The sequence below is a fragment of the Oryzias latipes genome, chromosome 10, assembly GCF_053564925.1.
Source record: "Oryzias latipes strain Hd-rR chromosome 10, Olatipes_Hd-rR_3.1".
In the NCBI taxonomy this organism is placed as follows: domain Eukaryota; kingdom Metazoa; phylum Chordata; class Actinopteri; order Beloniformes; family Adrianichthyidae; genus Oryzias; species Oryzias latipes.
In genome coordinates, this window is record NC_136246.1 from 32180481 (window position 1) to 32199344 (window position 18864).

At 43.9% G+C, this 18864-nt stretch overlaps 2 protein-coding genes across 7 annotated transcripts in view; both read left to right on the forward strand.

The window, feature by feature from the left end:
* Positions 1-5505, forward strand: part of smu1a (SMU1 DNA replication regulator and spliceosomal factor a) — a 222968-nt gene extending 217463 nt beyond the window's left edge. For all 5 annotated transcript variants that reach the window (XM_078954424.1, XM_078954426.1, XM_078954425.1 and 2 more), the window contains 8 exons: positions 678-806; positions 893-1012; positions 1091-1207; positions 2936-3063; positions 3135-3261; positions 3342-3509; positions 3584-3736; positions 4918-5505. In XM_078954424.1, coding sequence (XP_078810550.1) covers positions 678-806; positions 893-1012; positions 1091-1207; positions 2936-3063; positions 3135-3261; positions 3342-3509; positions 3584-3736; positions 4918-5016 — 1041 coding nt within the window. In that variant the 3' untranslated portion in view covers positions 5017-5505. The remainder of the gene's footprint in view (positions 1-677; positions 807-892; positions 1013-1090; positions 1208-2935; positions 3064-3134; positions 3262-3341; positions 3510-3583; positions 3737-4917) is intronic.
* A 1544-nt stretch (positions 5506-7049) lies between these two features.
* On the forward strand, positions 7050-18820 carry LOC101168129 (putative carboxypeptidase X1). 2 transcript variants are annotated; one of them, XM_023959394.2, is made up of 15 exons: positions 7050-7386; positions 8459-8590; positions 11431-11540; positions 11620-11759; positions 11835-11919; positions 13908-14067; positions 14148-14233; positions 14783-14906; positions 16066-16262; positions 16327-16506; positions 16754-16951; positions 17024-17120; positions 17762-17901; positions 17988-18090; positions 18348-18820. In XM_023959394.2, the coding sequence occupies exons 1-15, from the start codon at positions 7161-7163 to the stop codon at positions 18674-18676; spliced, it is 2307 nt and encodes a 768-aa protein (XP_023815162.1). In that variant the 5' UTR covers positions 7050-7160; the 3' UTR covers positions 18677-18820. The 2 variants fall into 2 exon arrangements, with proteins under 2 accessions (XP_023815162.1, XP_023815163.1); XM_023959395.2 differs by lacking the exon at positions 8459-8590 and having other exon boundaries at positions 7051-7386.
* Positions 18821-18864: the final 44 nt, after the last annotated feature.

Genomic DNA, 18864 nt, shown 5'->3' on the forward strand with positions numbered 1-18864 from the left:
CTACTCACTACATAGTGCGTTCACCATTTTCTAGTGCTGTCTGAATCTACAATTCCAAAATCCAGTGGCCTAGAAATTTTCCAGACGTCTCGATGCAGACTAGATCGGTGAATATAGACCACGATGCATTGCATTTGAAAATTTGTTTTAAAAAAAAGGAATTTAAATGTATTTTTTAATAAACCATGATGGTTTATTAAAAAATACATAAATACATAAATAATGGTTGTAAAACAATTAGATTTGAACTTTAAGAAATGGATGACGTCATACACGTCGATTGAAGTAGGTTTATTGCAGCTGCAAATAGAAACTCCTCCGAAGGCTCTACAGTCTCCTAACTCCTCAAGCCTCAATTGTGGGTTTTGAGCGGCGTTGGCGCGGCGAGCTCGCAAAAGTGACGTTTCCCTGTTATGAAACAATGTGACACAAGATGTGAACATATTAGGAATGTGGGCGTGGTCGACAAAAACCTCAGTTGCCAAAGAAATCCAAAACTTTACTTTTGCTGATTCTTCCAAAATCCCCCAGTGACCCAAACAGGACGTGGTTGCTACGGCCAAACAGCCCCGCTCATGGCTTTAGTTGAAGCCTAAGATTGAACCCAGGAGAAGTGATGTTTAACCCAAACTCTTATTGAGGTTGGTTGGATTCAACTGGCGTTTGTCGTCCTTCAGTCTCTGAAGTGGCAGCAGCATCAGGGGCTCCTTCCTCCTGGAATGACCATCGACTTGTTCAGAGGAAAGGCTGCTGTCAAAGACGTGGAGGAGGAGCGTTTTCCCACTCAGCTCTGCCGCCACATCAAGGTACCCGCGCCGCATCCGAGTGGCGGCCGGCCAAACGGCCGCAACACCTTGGTGTCGGCGCTCTAACCGTGTCCTTTTGAATGCAGTTTGGACAGAAGTCTCACGTGGAGTGTGGTCGGTTCTCCCCCGACGGTCAGTATCTGGTCACCGGATCCGTGGACGGCTTCATCGAAGTCTGGAACTTCACAACCGGAAAGATCAGAAAGGTAGAAGAGGATCCTGCTGCAGAGCAGAGATCTCTCTCCCTGACGAACCTCACTGCACGTCGTTTGTCTGTTGCTCAGGATCTGAAGTATCAGGCTCAGGATAACTTCATGATGATGGACGACGCCGTGCTGTGTATGGGCTTCAGCCGGGACACTGAGATGTTGGCCACCGGCGCTCAGGACGGGAAGATTAAGGTGGTGTTTTCCTCCGTGTTCTGTTTGTCCTGCAGCTCCAAAGCGGCACAAACCAGTTTCACCAACACTGAACCGGATTTGAGGCGTTTGCTTTTGCTCTCATTCCTTCTGATTTTCTGTCACTCTTTAAAAAAAGAACATTTTCCCACTTGTTGGAAACTGGTTTGGTTGAAAAGATAAATCTGACAGACATGAAAAAAACCTGGAAAAATAAAGAAAAGAGGGAAGGAAATAATTCTAAGAAGGAATAGGAAAAAGGGTAAAATTTTAAAAGAAAGTAAATACAGAATAAAAATGTAACTAGAAGGAGCTGCATTTCCAGAAGAAAATGCAGGGTAAGGGTAATAAATGGCAAAAAAATTATTTAATAAATAAAGAAATGATCAAAGTTGACCATAAATAAAGTGAAAACAGCACAATAACAAGAAAGAAAATTTGGTTAAAAAATGCCAGAGATGGGTATCGAACCAGCGAGCTTCTGCACCAAGGATCCCCCATGTTTTTCAATGGAGGCCGAAATCCTGGAAAATCTTGAAAAGTTCTAGGATTTGAAGGACCAAAAGTCAGAGCTGGAAAAAACTGAAAGAGCTGAACATTTGAATAGTGGAACGGATAAAATAGATGAGAAATTGTAGAAGGAGTTAAGCTGCAAAACATGGAAGATACTGTAATAAAGAAACAGGAAAACAATGATTGAAGGATTTATAGCATTCAACTAGGCCTGCACAATATACCGGAAATTTATCGTTATCGCAATATCCAGCCCTGCAATATGCATATCGCAAAAGACAGTGAAAATCGCAATAAACCTTAAGGCAGCTTGAAGTATTTAACGAATCAAATAAATCCCTTTATGCATTTGACCAATCGGATGGACGCCTTCACGTTGTTGACCAATTGGATGGAGGCCTATTATGTTAGATGTTTGTCTCCTATGTCAATGAGGGTCATTTGGAGTATAATTTTTAAACTATTGCAATGAAATGGGAGTGATGTTTTTGGTTATTTTGTTATTTGTTTGTATACTGCAAATTATACCGTTATCGCAATATTAATATTAAATATCACATATCGCGAGTTTTCCTCACATCGTGCAGCCCTACATTCAACCAATAATATAAGTGATAGATTTAAGAAAAAATGAGAACTTAAAGTTCCTGAATCTCAAAGAAACAATAGTTTTGTCTAAACATCTAATTTAAGGTTTGTTTTCACTTCAATCAAATTTGAAAGATTTTCCCTGATCACTCCAGAGATGGACTTGTCTTTAAATTTTTAACAGCGGAGACGTCAGCAGCAAAAATAACAAATGCCGTTGGACCGTTTGCACGGTCAACGTAAATCTGTTGATTCTGACGCAGTTTTTCATCTTTTGTGCTGTTATGCGACACATTGTGAATGTAAAGGTGTGAAGCTGCCTTTCTCCTGACAGAATAAGTTGGAATAAGGCTAATTTGGTTTTTTGATTCAATGGAAGTTTTGTTTTCATATTCCTGCTTCGTTTTTGGCTTTTACGATCACAACTTCTAGAAGAAACAGAAATCATGAAAATAAAAACTTTACAACATATTGAACTCTTAATCAAAAGTCTGGAAAATAACGACAGTTGGAGTTTTCAGCATCATTTCTGAAAAATGTATTAAATATTTGAAGACTTGTGTGAAGTTCAGCGTCATCTTCTTGTTTCTGATTTTTCTTCACGTCTTTGAACGCACCACAAACCTGCAGGTGTGGAAGATCCAGAGTGGCCAGTGCCTGCGTAGGTTTGAGCGCGCTCACAGCAAAGGCGTGACCTGCGTGAGTTTCTGTAAGGACAGCAGCCAGCTGCTGAGCGCCTCCTTCGACCAGACCATCAGGTGAGCGCTCGTCGCCGTCACTCCTTCTGGCCACGCCCTCGAATGACCACCTGCTGCTTGTTTTCCTGCAGGATCCACGGGTTGAAGTCTGGCAAAACTCTGAAGGAGTTTCGGGGTCACACGTCCTTCGTCAACGAGGCCACCTTCACGCCGGACGGCCATCACGTCATCAGCGCCTCGTCTGACGGCACGGTGAAGGTGAGAGGACGGCGGCGCTCCCCGCCGGCGCCTTTGGCGGCTCTGTCTCACATTTCTTCTCCTCCCGTCGGTGGCGTCAGCTGTGGAACGTGAAGACCACCGAGTGCAGCAGCACCTTCAAACCTCTGGGCACGTCCGCCGGCACCGACATCACGGTCAACAACGTCCTCCTGCTGCCCAAGAACCCGGAGCACTTCGTGGTTTGTAACCGCTCCAACACGGTGGTCATCATGAACATGCAGGGACAGGTGAGCGCCGCACGCCACGCCTTCCAGAGCCTTCGCTGACGCCCGGCTCACGCCTCCTCCTCCTCTCTGCGCAGATCGTGAGGAGCTTCAGCTCCGGAAAGAGGGAGGGCGGAGACTTCGTGTGCTGCACGCTGTCGCCGCGCGGCGAGTGGATCTACTGCGTGGGCGAAGACTTTGTGCTTTACTGCTTCAGCACGGTGACGGGCAAACTGGAGAGAACGCTCACGGTACCGATCCGCCTCAGAAAACGCACACAACCCGGGTCAGGGAAACATTCAGTCAGATGTTGATCCCAGAATATGAACAAACATGATGCTAAATTATACCCAAAGGTTTTAAAAAGAAATGATTGTGTTCCTCTTCCTCAGCTGTGTTTGTTTAGAGAAATAAAACCTCTTAAGCTGCAGCAGTTTGGTTTAATTCATCTGGATAACAAACCTGCGTCGGCACTAACTGTTGCAGCTCTCCGCTCACGCAAGAGCACCAAGACCCACAATGCATTGCTGTTTTATCCCTCAGTAGTCCTGGGATTTTTTGAGCTTCTCTTCTTTTTTTTTACTAGTTTGCAATAATAATAATTTACCCTCTAAAGAAGTTCTTGTGACTTTGCTTCATCAATCAATCATTTTGTGACTTTCCTTTTTTTAGGACAATTTAGGTTTTATAACGCCGATCAAACGTATAGAGATGAGAGAAATCTGTGCAAATCCCCCTCAGAATCTAAATCAAGGTCAAAACAACATACACAATAACAGATAAGGAACCGTTTTAGATGTCGCACACCGCTGCTCTGCTCCTCCAGGTGGAGTCAGCAGCTGAGCGGGGGCCGGAACTCAAACGCACAAAAAAGCAGACAAGACCAGAGGTCGAACAATCCGAACTATAATCTTTGTAAATCCTGTAATTCATCAAAACGCCTCAGTAGATTTATCACATTATTCTGACTCGCACGGAAAAACGGATAAACATTTCTCGTAGCTGTTGCAGAGTTTGGGGTGAAATAAGTGTTTGTCTTTGAGTTCTCTGGTCTCTATTGGCTCCAAACGACCTCAGCATCACAAACGAGGACGGTGGTTTTTTTTTTTTTTTTTTTTGTGGCTTTAAAGTGAAAGTACGCATTTTCAAACTATTCAATTTGAAGGACTCGTGTGTCATAACTCTTATTATATATAAAAAAAAAATTTTAAACCATAAAATGTCAAAACTAAAAACCATTTTTGAAACCTTGAGGAAAAACCTGACCAATGCCGGGTCTGCGTCCTTCCCACATCCCTGAAAACCAACTCGCCGGTGCTTTGGTCACCTTCTAGGGTTCAAATCCCGACTTTTGAAGGGCGTTTCCACAGACGGAACAAGCTTCATCTTCGCCCTCAGGCTGCAGACTCAGCTGCTCTCTGTTCTCCTCCAGGTCCACGAAAAGGATGTGATCGGCATCGCCCACCACCCCCACCAGAACCTGATCGGCACGTACAGCGAGGACGGCCTGCTGAAGCTCTGGAAGCCTTGAAGCCTCGTCCACGGAGACGGCCGGACCCTCAGCAGCTTCTCTGGCCCCCAGCCTATCGTTCCTCTGTGTTTTCTGGACTTTCAGGATCACACCTGCAGGAAAGCACGAGTTCCCCGGCATCAGTCAGACCCCCCCCCGGTGTCCGTTTTGATTCTTTTATCCGTCAGACTCAGAAAATGTAAACGTCAGAGAAAAAGTGTAAGAAGAGGCTCGGATAGGAAGTGGTGCGTTCAAGACACATTTTTTTCACATTTCCACTCTTTTGTAAATACTTTTTAGTTGTTTTTTCAAGAATACCTGGTTAAACAGCCGACGCTCTGGTCTGTTTGTGCAGAAGCTGAAAGTCTCGCCAAAATAAGAGGCTGCTCAAACAGAACTTAAGATTTTTGATGATTCCACTTGAGCTTTAAGGGTCACAGCGGCGTGGTGGAGTTACAAATGTCTCCTGTAACATGTGTCCATTTCACCATTAAAGCTGTTTAACCAGAATGGTTGCTGTGGTGTTGAATTTAATCCTGAAGGACGGAAGTAAGTATTCTAATATTAACGTTTTTATTTATCTGCTTTGAAGGTTTTCTGGTCGTTTGTGGTTTTTCTGTTACAGGAGCTTCAGCGACGAAGCGCGCCGGCTGGGTTTCATGTTTAAATAAACTGCAGTTCAGGAGGAAGAGTGTCCAGTCTGACAGGAAGGCAAGGGGGCTGCTCGCACGACTTTCAAAATAAAAGCCTGACATAAGATCCTGTTCAAAGGAAGTCAGATCAAAACAGTTATAGCATTTATGGATGTGCTGTTAAAAGAAACAACCTACTTTTTAGATGTTAACCTTTAACATTTAAGTGTATATTTTATCTATTATATATATATATATATATATATATTTAGCAAATTGCATTTAATCTGCATGTTATCATTTTGATTTAAATTCATAATTTTGTTCTCCTTCAGTGGATTTTGTAGATTTATACGTTCTGGTCGATTTGACTCCAAATTTAGTTGAAATGTTTAAAAAACAAACAAAAAAAATGCCCCAAAGGAAATAAACATCCTGGAGATTTTTTTCCTTTGAGCTGATTTTAGGGAAGAATTAACTCTGTAGCCTTTTGTTAAAATTCTCACCCATAAAACTGTATAAATTCAGGTAAAAGGCAAGCACTTTGCATTTTCTTTTAGATGAATTTATGTAATGTTTTGTGGCTTCTGGGGGAAAAAAAATCCAAATAAAGTTCTCCACAACAAAACAAACGTTTGCACCAACCTTCAAAATTTAATAATTTATTTAACTTTTTTCTGTTTATACAATAAACGTATTAAGACAAAAATGTAACTATAATCGTATTAATTCAATTATCATCCAAGTAACAGAAGCTGGAAACATTTTTCTAAAATCCATGTTTTAATCCATGATTTAATTAGCTTTTTTCTTAGCATTCCAAATAATTGAATGCACACTTTATTACGAATGCACTTAATACATGTAGTAATGCAAAAATAATGCATAGAAGTGACTGTTGACACTTATAGTTAATACTACCATAATAAAGGGAGCCTTAATATAAAGGGTTACTTAATGAACAAAGATGAAGTAATCTGTCAGAGTTAGACTTTTAGCAGTAATGAGCACAGTACACACATCACACTAGATCAAATAAATAGGATTATTAATTATGAATCCAGAAAAGGGTCATTGATTGTGAATTGATGTTTTTTCTTGCTTTATGTCTTCATGTGTGACGACAGATAAAGGTTAAAACATCAGGAGTGGACTCAGAGCAGCAGATCCAGTGATAATGTTCCACCACATGAATGGAATCTGAAACATGTTCTGAGGATTTCCAGGATGGGATTTCATGATATTTATTCTGGTTATTAAACCAATCTGAGGTGTGTGACTCCGCCCACCTGCAGCTGTCTCCATGGCAACAGCAGAGTTGTATTTAAATGTGTCTTAAGTGTCATCGGATTTCTGTTTAAGTTGTGGTTTTGAGTCAGGACAGTGGATCTCTTGTCAGATGAACTTTTTTGCTTTTTCTTTTCCCCCCAGCTGGCGGTGTGTGACAGGAAGGAAGCGGTTTGCAGAGCGGCGAGCTTGACGGCGCTGCAGACAGGAGGTCAGGAGGGTCGAACGTTCAGTGAGGAGCTCACCATGGCTGGACTCCTCTGTGCGGCTCTGCTCCTGCTCTCCTCCTGCGGCAGAACGCAGACTTTCTCTGCTCTGGCCGCGAACTCGAGTCTTCCTCCTGCAGGAGAATCTGAAGCCACAGCGGCTCCAGCCTCATCAACAACTGAAACCGGCAAGACTGCAGAGGAGACGCAAGGAGAGGAGGAACTCCTGAGGAAACAGGAGGAACAGGAAGGTCCTCCAGAGTTTGGTCAGTCAAGCTGCTTTTGTTATTCAGACTAATAACTGAAGGTGAAGCTGAAATGTGCTGCTCTTGGTCTCTTTCTTGAAAAGCATCACTTTCCACAAGCTAGTCTGAAGGTTTGAGTCGTTTTTATTGAGCTGCTGTCAGAGGAGATCCGTCTGCTGAACGTCCTGCTGGAGACGGACTCAGCGAGGAGAGGCTGAGCTGTGGCTCCTCTCAGGGTCTGGGGGAGGATGTTTGCCCCCCCCCCCCCCCCCCCCCCCCCCCTCTCACGTCCTGATCTGATGAAAGCCAGATGTTGATGGGTCAGAGCAGAAGAACCAGGAGGAACCACAGGGATGCTATTTTATGAAATAGTCTTAAAACTGCAGAGTATGACTCCAAATCTATTTATAATTCAGACTAACAACATAAAGTCTTTAGTTACATTTGTTACGTGTTAAGTGTTATTTTACAAACTTTAATAAGTTAAAGAAATAAGGAAGAGTTCTGTGATTGATGTTTTTCTTTCTATCTAATAATATGTTTTTGTGTTTTATTAATGTAAATTTCTTTTTCTTTTTTTCCTTATCGTCTTAATGCTTTTGTCTTTTTAAAATCTCTCAGATATATTTGCCTAAAAACTATTAAGACAAACATCAAAGCTCTGAAATTTTTCTATAAATGTGATTCAGAATCTTTGAACTCTACAACAAACCCAGCTGTTTCCTCTGATATCCTGTTTCTGCAGGTTTTAAACCCACAACCATCAATCTTCATCACCAGCTGCCACAAAACCAGAAACTGTTAATTTTATCATTTAGCCTTTTTTTGTTTTGTGCAGCAGATTCAACCAGGAAAAATACAAACTGATTAAAGTTTTGGGGTAAAAAATCTCCCAAATATTCAGTCGAGGTGCAAAACCAAAAACATTGAGTTGATTAAATCTGTGATTTTCCCCTCCAGGTCATAAGTCTTGTTTCTTTTCTTTCTTTGCGACTCTTTGAGTCGTCAGTGATGAATAGCGTCCTGCAGTCTGAGCAGAAGTTCAGCAGAACGTCACGCTCCTCTCTGCTGAAAACCTCTTGCCTTTTCTTAGCGAGGAGGTCCACCAGGAGCCTAAAAGTAACACAGAAGCTCCTCACTGCCCAGAAGAAACGCAAAGGCGCCGCCAAGAAGGTTTCAGCGAAAGCAGAAGCTCGGATCAAACAGCCCTCCAGGCCGCCGCCGCGTATGTACAAAAAGAAGGATGCAGAATGTCGGCCACGCCGCAGCTTCCCTGGATTTGTTCCCTTTAAAAGGTTTGGATTCTTTTCTGGATTAAAGGGAAGTAAATCCACTTCAGGAAGCAGCAAAGTCTTGAGCTGGAGACATCTGCATCTCCTGAGTCTTTACGCTTATGACTGCCATGTTCTAATGATCTCTGACAGACATCAGGAGGGATGCAGGGTCCAGCTTTTCTTTGACCTGCGTCTCTGAAAAATCCTCCTTTTTTTCATTTCTTGGATTTAAACGGTCTGTTACCGCTGAGATCATTTCAGTTTCCTCATCTGCTCACTGAGATCAAGTCAGTCAGTCTGTCAGTCTGCCCCAGGACAGCTGTGGCTACAACCCTAGCTTACCATCACCAAGTATGAATGAGGAGTGAATGAATAATGGACACAATGTAAGCGCTTTGAGTGACTTGAAAAGCGCAGATTAATCCAATCCATTATTATTATTATTATTATTATTATTATTATTATCATCAATGCTGTGATGAAGAGGAGCTAGAAACGAAGGACAACAGTGACACAAAATGTGCTATAATTGATTACGCAGTGACTCTAGAGTGAAAACAGGAGAGTCCGCGGAAGATGGCGTGAACCTGACTCTGACCTTGTTAAGCATTGAAGAATTCAAAGGTTTAGAGGAGGTGGGTTCAGGCTGGATCTCACTGTTCCGCCCATCTCTGATGTTCACCATGCACTCCCAACAGTCAGTGTTGGACTAAAAGGGAAAAGCTGCATGAAGACATTTGGTCTTCATGGCACCACGGCGAGGAATCAAGAGGTTCCGAAAAGCTGCTGGATTGTCATTTGTTTGCAGATGATCTGATGCTGTTCATGCAGAACTAAACTCCAACTTTTCTGGAATGTTCTGAGTCCAAAGATGCCAAAAAAGGAGTTTGTGTTCTGCTCCCCCACCCCCACCCGCCAAGTAGGGCCAACGATGATGGACTTGTTAAAAGATAAAGAAGAATGGAGCATTCAAGATGGAGCCGACAGAACCAGAGTCTAGAAAACGGCTGAGCTGAGATCCAGAAGCTGGGGTCTTTCTCGACCGCACAAAGAAATTCTGTCGACCCAAACAGAGCGCAGCTCCAACGGGCCTGACCCAACGCCATCGATGTGAAACAAACTCTTTGATGACCTTCCTTTGATCTGTTTTCAATTCTCCCAGTGGGCTTTTAATTATGCTTATGTCGTTTTTTTAGCCCAAATCACAAAACCCGTGTTGTTTTCTAGGTTTTTATTTTTTGTGCCACAGGAACATCTTAAAAAAACACCAAAAACTCAACTTGAGTGGCATTTCACTCCAGCCTTAACCTGAAGAAAAGACATAAATGTGAGTTCTCCTCCTCTTCCTCCTCTATGAGGAGCTTTAGAAACACTGAGCTGCTCCTCAGCCTGAACTTCAACCATGAATGAAGCTTTCTATCATCACGCCTGCCTCTTGTCCAGGCACCTTCTATGACCAACATACTCTAAAGTCGCACCAGTGAAGTTCATGTAGGTGCTGCTATAGCGGAGTTCTCCCCACTGTGGAATGTGGCGTGTTCATCCAGCTGGTTAAAATTTCATTAATTACCCCGCCCCCCTCGCCGCCTCCACCTCTTGGACAGCTTTGTTTGGTTGCCAGCTCTCTGGCTCGGCATCAAATGTGTGGTTTGGAAGGAATCCAGAGGTTAGCCGCTCCACACACACTGTTTCAGCCTCCAGCCGAGGAAGGATCCTGCAGGACAGCGAGGCGAGATGGAGAAAGGGTCTTCACACCAACTACCACCTACTTGTAGCATTCCTCCAGGCTTCCTCTGCTCCTCGGCGTCTAGTCAGCAGCAACAGGAAAGAGCCGATGAGCTGAAGTCAACTTGTTTCCTTCCTAAATTTGAGGATCTGTTTGTGTCGGTTTTCCTTCCCATTATTCAGTTTTGTAACACTTGATCAGTTCAGATGATCAAACCATTTGATCGCACACAAACATGACATGAGAACTCACAAAACACAGACTGAAACATTCATAAAGACAACTTTTAGGATGTTTGGACTCCAGAGAACCAAAGGGAGAGATCATACCCAGAAGAAGGAAACCGTGAACCGAGGAGAACCTCCATCTAAAAAGAGTCCAAGAACCCAAGGAGGACTCATCCAGGAGGTCCTGAAAGAAGATGGAAAGAAGGTCAGGCCGTCCTGGATTCTGTTCAGGTCAGAGGTCATGATCCAACCGTCAGAAAGAGACTTTTGGACAAACATGGACTAAGGAAAGGAACATTTGAGCCACCAAACCTCTGGACTGATGTTCTGATGAGACACAAGAGGAACTTTCTAGAAGTAGAACATCTACAAACATCCAGACAAGCCAAATAGACTTTCAGTCAAGTGTCAAACATGGTGGTGGGAGTGTGATGGTGTGGAGCTGCTTTTCAGCCTTAAAGACCTAAACCACTCGATTGAATTGATGGATCCGTGAAATCTGTCCCTTAGCAGAAAGTCCTGGAGAAGATTCTGCATCAATTCATGAGCTTAAGATCAAAAATGTTTAGGTTCCAACAACAGAACACGGCCCAAGAACACAACCGAGCGCATATTTGATGTAGATTTTGAATGTTCTGGTCAAAGTTTGGACCTTATGACCTTCAACAATCGATCAGGCTGAAGGTCCATCAGTGTTCTGAAGTCAAAGCTCACCAAGTCTTCACAAGCATCAAATCGAAATTGTTCTCAGGTTGCTTTTGTATTCTCTTAACATAGAGACAACTGTGTTGCAAATAAAACTGAATGGAATTGATCTAAAGTTGTTGATTTGTGTCAGAATGTCCTCCTCTGGGCCTGGAGTCGCTGAGAGTGAAGGACGCTCAGCTGAGAGCTTCGTCCTTCAAGCGCAGAGGTCTGGGCCCTCACCGCGGCCGACTCAACATCCAGGTAACTCCCCAGAGGAAAGCAGGAGGAAGTCCAATCCCCCTGCAGGCCGCCGTCAGAGGGACGTTTGTTTGTGCTGCAGTCTGGAGTAGAGGACGGAGACATCTATGACGGCGCCTGGTGCGCCCGCCACAGAGACAAGAACCAATGGCTGGAGGTGGACGCTCGGCGCCTGACCCGCTTCACCGGCGTCGTCCTGCAGGGACGCAACTCCATCTGGAGGTCGGTGCGGGTCGGGACTGTTTCATGTGGTGGAGATCTGGAAGCGGGTGATGAGTTTGTGTGTCCTGTTCTCAGCTGGGACGTGGTCCACTCCTACAAGGTTCAGTTCAGCAACGACACTCTGGTCTGGAGGCCGAGCATGAACGGCAGCCAGGAAGCTGTGAGTGGAAAACCACTTCTCGTCTTTTTCTGCCTTCATTCATTCCAGACAACGGACTGATGATGAGTCCAGCAGCTTCTCATCACTGTTTTCACAAACCTTTTCATGATCGAAAGAATCTGAAAGAAAGACATGAAAAGGAGCTAAAATGTGTTCTCCGGTTACAGATTCCATAAAACTAAAGGGAAAAGTCTTTAGTTTGACTCCTGTCAATCATTTTAACCCTTGTGCTATCCTAGGCACTTTACCATTGGGAGTTGGGTCATCTAGACCCACTAGACAGTGCTCTGAACCTTTTTTCTTCAATGATTTGTGATCTTCACTGGTGTCAATGGATTACATGACATCTTTCCACCTTTATCCACCTTTGTCATGGTAGGGAGAACACGTCAGTGTAAAGGGTGGGTCATTTTGACCCCCCAAGATAGCACAAGGGTTACAGGGAGATGCTGGTTATTATAAAATGGTTTTATTAGAAGATGGAGAGAAACTGACCTGACAGCTGCTTTCAACAGCCTTTTTAATGTGTTTAAGTTAAAAAAAAACGTCTATTTTTTAAGCTCCTTGAATTACGGCAACCATAAAGACCCAACACGTGTTCAGATCTGATGAACAATTCCTACAACGATACACTATATTAAAAAATTTCCTTTATAAAGAAACAGAGATATTTCAGACGGATTTCATTGGTTATCAAAGTCCTTTTTTTTGTTCTTTTAACATTCGTACTAAAGTTTTTCATCCAATAAGTTTTTCTACACATCAGAATTTCAGAAGAAATTACGATGATGTCATCAAGTATAGTTTAAATATTACAATTAAGTTATTTAACTGCCGTTTCTTTTTACCTGTTATCACACTTTTACCAGTTATGGGCTGTTTTATATTTTAGTTTTTTAACACGATCTTTTTATTTCTATTGTATTTTAGACCATGTGCCATTTTTTTTAATGAACTAGCTTTACCAAAAATGGTCTTTTGAGACTTTTTTATGGTTTTAACCTTCTGTCTTGAGTCACGTTGTAAACAGTTTTCTCTGACTATACTCAACGACATAAAGATGTGTAACTCAGGCACAGCTCGTCTAACAGCCTGTAAGCTTTATGTGCGCTTGTGTTGTGTTGTCAGGTTAGCTTGTTAGTCCTGTGCGTGCATGAATGTAATTTGCAGCTACTGGTGTTGTTGAGTCCAAGACAAATTTCACTTGCGACAACAAAGTTCATTCATTCATTCATTCATTCATTCATTCATTCATTCAACTCTGGGACAGAAGTAGCACTGCACAATATAAGGAAAACTTGTGAAAAGCGATATTAGTGATCAATATTGAGATGACGATATAACTTGGGATGAATGAACAAATAGCAAAACAACAAAAATCAATAATTTCCATTTCACTGCAACAGTTTAATTCAAATAAGACTCTACATAACGTAAATTATACTCCAAATGACCCTCGTCTACATAGGAGACCAACATCTAACATAAGAACTCCATCCGATTAATCAAATGCATAAAGGGATTTATCTGATTCGTTAAATACTTCAAGCTGCCATAAGATTGTTTTAGCGCATTTAAGATGAGCATTTATCGCAATTTTCGCCAACTTTTGCGATATGCGTATTGCACAGCTTGATATCGCGATAATTTTCGATTTATTGTGCAGGCCTTGACAGAGCTATAGTGGGAACGATGTACTGCCCTGTGGAACTCCAACAGTTTTTTTTTGTCTGTAAATCTTGAAATTCACAAAGAATCCTCCGAATTAGGAAAGTTTTTCTGAATCATTGACAAAGTTTAAAAAATGGATTAAAACTGGCCTGATATAAACTCAGAACCAAATCTGTGAGTTTAAACTCATTGGAATATCTGGACTAACGATGAACACAAACTATTTTTAGGAGGCGGAGTCTCATTGCTAATCCCACTTTTTGCACACTTCAAGTCTTAATATCTTCACGCATTCAGCAGTTTTCTTTGGGCTTCAGGTGTATGAAGGAAACCAAGATGCTGAGACTCCCGTCCTGGCCTTGTTCAACACCTCCACGGTTGCACGTTACATTCGGATTAACCCACAAACCTGGTACCAGAACGGGTCAGATGGAGACATCTGCCTCAGAGCCGAAGTCCTGGGTTGTGCCCTTCCTGGTACTGAAAGCGGACAGTTCATTGATATACTTTCATTTAGACATTTTATCTTCCATCACATCTGGATTTCCGTCTCCCAGATCCTAAAGACGTCTGGCAGACGGAACCAACGCTGATGGACGATCAACTGGATTTCAGGCACCATAACTACAAGGAGATGAGGAAGGTAGGAGGCTGTGAACAACTTGTGTTCCTAAAATAGACAACTGTGTGAAACTATATTGTGTCCACTCAGAAAACATGACTGCAATGATGCCAAAAATTTAGCTCAGATCAAATAACTTTCACTTTAAATAAAGCAATAAACAACATTTTTCGATAGGAAATTTGAATTTCTTTGCAACCCGCCTCTAGTGGTCATTTGAGGAACTGCAACTTTTGAGAGTTGAGAGGTTGTTTTGTTTTTTAGCGCCCCCAAATGGGCAGTGTTTGCCGCTGCAGGGTTTTTACCAACCGTTTGGTCTTCTTCAAAACCAAATCCAGTGGAGTGTCCCCAGCATGCAAACATCCTCAGCAGCTTCATTTGTCCTCTCAGCTAGAAAACATATGTAATGTAAAAAACAAACAAACACATTTATTTAAAAAAATAAATAAAAGACGCACCTTTTTCCAGCATAAATGAGGTAACGTTATAAAACCACAAGATTAGAGCTAGAAAACCTCAGGAACAGCAGCTTGATTTGATAAATAAGTCCATTTTGTTTTCGTGTGTCAGCTGATGAAGTCCGTGAACGAGGAGTGTCCTGACATCACCCGGATCTACAGCATCGGGAAGAGCCACGGCGGATTGAAGCTCTACGTCATGGAGATCTCGGATAATCCAGGAAAACATGAACTGGGTGAGTCTTAGGCCAAAAAGGTCAACTTGGGTTAATTGTTTTTGTTTTATCTTCTACATAAAAAAATATATTTAACAAATGACGTGAATCTGTTGACGAGTGACATAAATGTTGCCGTGTGTCCGCCTTAAGTATTTAACATTTTCCTCAACTTGAAGGGAGAAAAAACCTTTAGAAAAAAGATCCACGAAATCCTGGAAACCTGTTCATTCTTTCTGGAAAACAGAAGAAGACGCCATTTTTCAGGATTTTTTAATGAGACATATTTATTTGCTGGAGAAACCTTTTTGCAAATTGGACCGCCCATCTCCGTCTCTCCAGATTTCTCGTGATTAATCATTTTTCGTAAAACACTTTCATTCAACATACTTGAACCAATCTTTACAAACTTCTGCACATTTCCTGTTTGGACCACCACAAACCTGATGGTACCGCTCATTTTGCCCAATTATGTTGCTTTTTCGTAAAGGAAATTTAGAGCGGTGTGGTTGTCAACTTTAACATTATAACCTCACCTAAATTTAAATAGATGACTCATTATTTATGTTTCTTTGTATCAGTCAACTCCAGCTGGGATTCGGACTGTTGTGGTTCAGCATCAGAGTCTGAGTCGGTTTGGCGCTGGCTCACACCTAAACCAGGCCAGCACTTCAGGACACCCCCACAGTGAAGGGTGAAGGGTTTAGGACAGACGTGTTAGATCTCACAGATCTCTGCTACTATGAGGTCCAAAGCAGAAACCGGGGCGGGCGGGCGGGCGATGTGACAATAAAAGGGCCTACTTTAAAATAATAAACACCTTACTGCTAAAATAATACATAAAAATGCCTCAATATGTGTTAAAATTGTTAAAGACCAGAAAATAATAATAAAAAAATAGAAGAAGAAAAAATTGATGTAAAGAAAGCTCCCAAATGATATAATTTATAAGAAGAGATCCAGGTTTAACGTGTTTGTGGCGGTTGGTTAAAGGCAGAGTGGGACCGTTGGATGAAGATCTTCAGTGGCGTCCGCCCTGGGACGCCATGGGGACCGGCAGCCTTTTATGTTGAGCTCTTGGACTTACAACAGTCGAAACAGCTACACTAAGAAATTTTTGATGCTTCAAGTTGGTCTACTTTTCACAAAATAAAAGAGTGTTCTCTGGCGCCCCCTGCAGGAGAACCAGAGTTCCGGTACGTTGCAGGGATGCACAGGAACGAGGTTCTGGGCCGAGAGCTCCTCCTCAACCTGATGCAGTACTTGTGCCGGGAGTTCAAGCGCGGAGATCAGCGGGTCGTCCGCCTGGTCCAAGAGACTCGCATCCACCTGCTGCCCTCCATGAACCCCGACGGATACGAGACGGCCTTCAAGAAGGTCCAAGAGCCGCGTGAGTCCGAGCCTTCCAGGCTCCAGCCGCTGACCCCTCTCTGACCCGCAGGGCTCCGAGCTGGCGGGCTGGGCGCTGGGCCGCTACAGCTACGAAGGCATCGACATGAACCACAACTTTGCTGACCTGAACTCGGTGATGTGGACCGCCATGGAGCTGGAGACGGACCGCTCCAAACTCATCAACCACTACTTCCCCATTCCGGAGCAGTACACGTCTGAGGACGCCTTCGTACGTCTGCCGTGACCACGCTATTTCTAAAGATCACAGTCTGCTCCTCCCCCTTTTCTCTCATTTGAGTTTTACAAAATAAAAGCACAAACTAGAAGAAAAAAAGGGTTTTAGCAGTTTTAGAGACGCAGTCTGTTTTGTTTTGTTTTAAATCTGCTTTGTTCCATAAAATATGCATTCCTGGTTCATCCTGACATGAGGATCACAATGACTCCTTTCACAATAAAAGCCTGAACTTTGACCTCAGGTGGCGTCTGAGACACGAGCCGTCATCAGCTGGATGCAGGACATCCCATTCGTGCTCGGCGCCAACCTCCACGGTGGGGAGGTGGTGGTCACTTACCCGTTCGACATGACCCGCGACTGGGCACCCCGCGAGCACACGCCCACCCCCGACGACAGCTTTTTCCGCTGGCTGGCCGCGGCGTACGCCAGCACCAACCAGGTCTGTGTCCGCCCAGCGCTCGGGTCCACAGACAGGAACAGGTCTGTGAAGGTTCTGATCCGGTCCCTCCAGGTGATGTCCGACCCGGACCGGCGACCGTGCCACAACAAGGACTTCCTGAGAAACAACAACATCATCAACGGAGCGGCGTGGCACAACGTACCAGGAAGTAAGAAGGGAACAAAGCTTTTCCGTCTTCGTTTTGTTGTTTTTCACCATTTCTGCTTTTAAAACACTCCCTCTGGATGATTCCGGTTCCTCATCTGCCCACAGAAACAAGAAGTTACTTTGAACATTTTTTGACAAACGTTGGTTTGATTCCATCCTTTTGATCAAACATCTGTCAGACGTGTCTTTAGATTTGCTTTTATTCTGTCCTGGACTCCCAACGACCAGAGTGTTTTCATGATTCTTCTTTCTTTGAGCCGAATTTGACCCCCCCCCCCCCCCCTGCTCATCCTCAAAGATTCACCAAGATTTGCCAGCTGCTCGTATCCGGTGAGGGTGGGTTAAAAGGGGGGTGGGAAGCGCCTGAGGCCACTTTTTTTTAATAGTTTAAGGTTTGATCTTTTTATTTTTGTCTAACCTTTGCTCCACAGCGCCACCAAGCGGTCAGTTGAAGTACAAAACTCATTTGTTGCATACAAAATGCTGAACTCTGATTCCTTGGATCCTAAAGAAACTTTATGCAAGGACCGCTCATCTCCCGAAAAGATTTTTCGCAATTTACGATATTTCCTAAGACACTAGTTTGGCTCCTGAATCCACATAACCTAACAAACTTTAGGATCTGGTTCTGCTTCTCCTCAGGTATGAATGACTTCAGCTACCTGCACACCAACTGCTTCGAGATCACCGTGGAGTTGTCCTGCGACAAATTCCCGCATGCCAGCGAGCTTCCCCTGGAGTGGCGGAACAACAGGGAGTCTCTGCTGGTTTTTATGGAGCAGGTCCGGTTCTGCGGATTCCCACCTTCGCCAAGCGAGCGAGCGCGGCGGTTCCCCGGTTTGTGACGCTCTCGGGATTTGGGTTTCAGGTCCACCGCGGCATCAAGGGCGTGATCCGGGACCGAGAGAGCGGGGAGGGGATCGCAGGCGCCGTCATCAAAGTGGAGGAAATAGATCATCACATCAGATCAGGTGGGGTGTCCTTTACATGAAGGGAGCAAAGCATGCTGGGAAAAACATCTTCTTTAAGAAACAAAAAAGGCCAGTTAATGCAGGTGTTTCAGGTTAGTCCAACAATTTTAATAACTTCGTCTTATTTTACTTGGATATAAACATTTGTCAGAACCATTATAGTAACTCACAGACAATCTTTGCATTTATAGAATGTTTTGCTTCTGATGCCGGTTTGAAACCCGTTTGATTCCTTCGCCGTTCCTCTCTCACCGCAGTGGCTGATGGGGATTTCTGGCGGCTCCTGAATCCGGGCGAGTACCAGCTGACGGTCACCGCGGAGGGGTACATGCCGTCCTCCCGCACCTGCTGGGTCAGGTACGACCAGCACCCCACCGTCTGTGACTTCCACCTCACCAGGATCCCAAAGCGGAGGTTGAAGGGCGTCCCGCCTAAGGGGCGGGGGCTCCCCAAGGACCCGCAGCTCCGGCTGCGGCAGCTGCGCCTGCGGAAACTGCGCAGCAGCACCAAGAACATCAACCAGAGGAGAGCTGCGGCTGCCGCCAGGCCACGGGGGGTCCGACGAGGGGAGGGGGGCAGAGCATGACTCAGCATCCAGAGGAGTCAACAGGTTGGAGATTTATTTCCAGACTCACCAGAAAAAACCCGACTGCTTTCATTTCAAACGTCATCAGAAAAACACTAAAGCAGAAAACGTCGTCCACAAATGTAATAAAGTTATGTGGCAACAGGTTTTTGTAGTTTTACTAGATGCTTCCTGCTCTTTAGACTACA

Coding starts and splice junctions, on each gene's coding strand:
- LOC101168129 (XM_023959394.2), top strand. CDS start 7,161: ATGGCTGGACTCCTCTGTGCGGCTCTGCTCCTGCTCTCCTCCTGCGGC. Junction 8,591..11,430: donor GCCCTCCAGGCCGCCGCCGC/GTATGTACAAAA, acceptor GATTTGTGTCAG/AATGTCCTCCTCTGGGCCTG. Junction 16,263..16,326: donor ACGAGACGGCCTTCAAGAAG/GTCCAAGAGCCG, acceptor TCTGACCCGCAG/GGCTCCGAGCTGGCGGGCTG.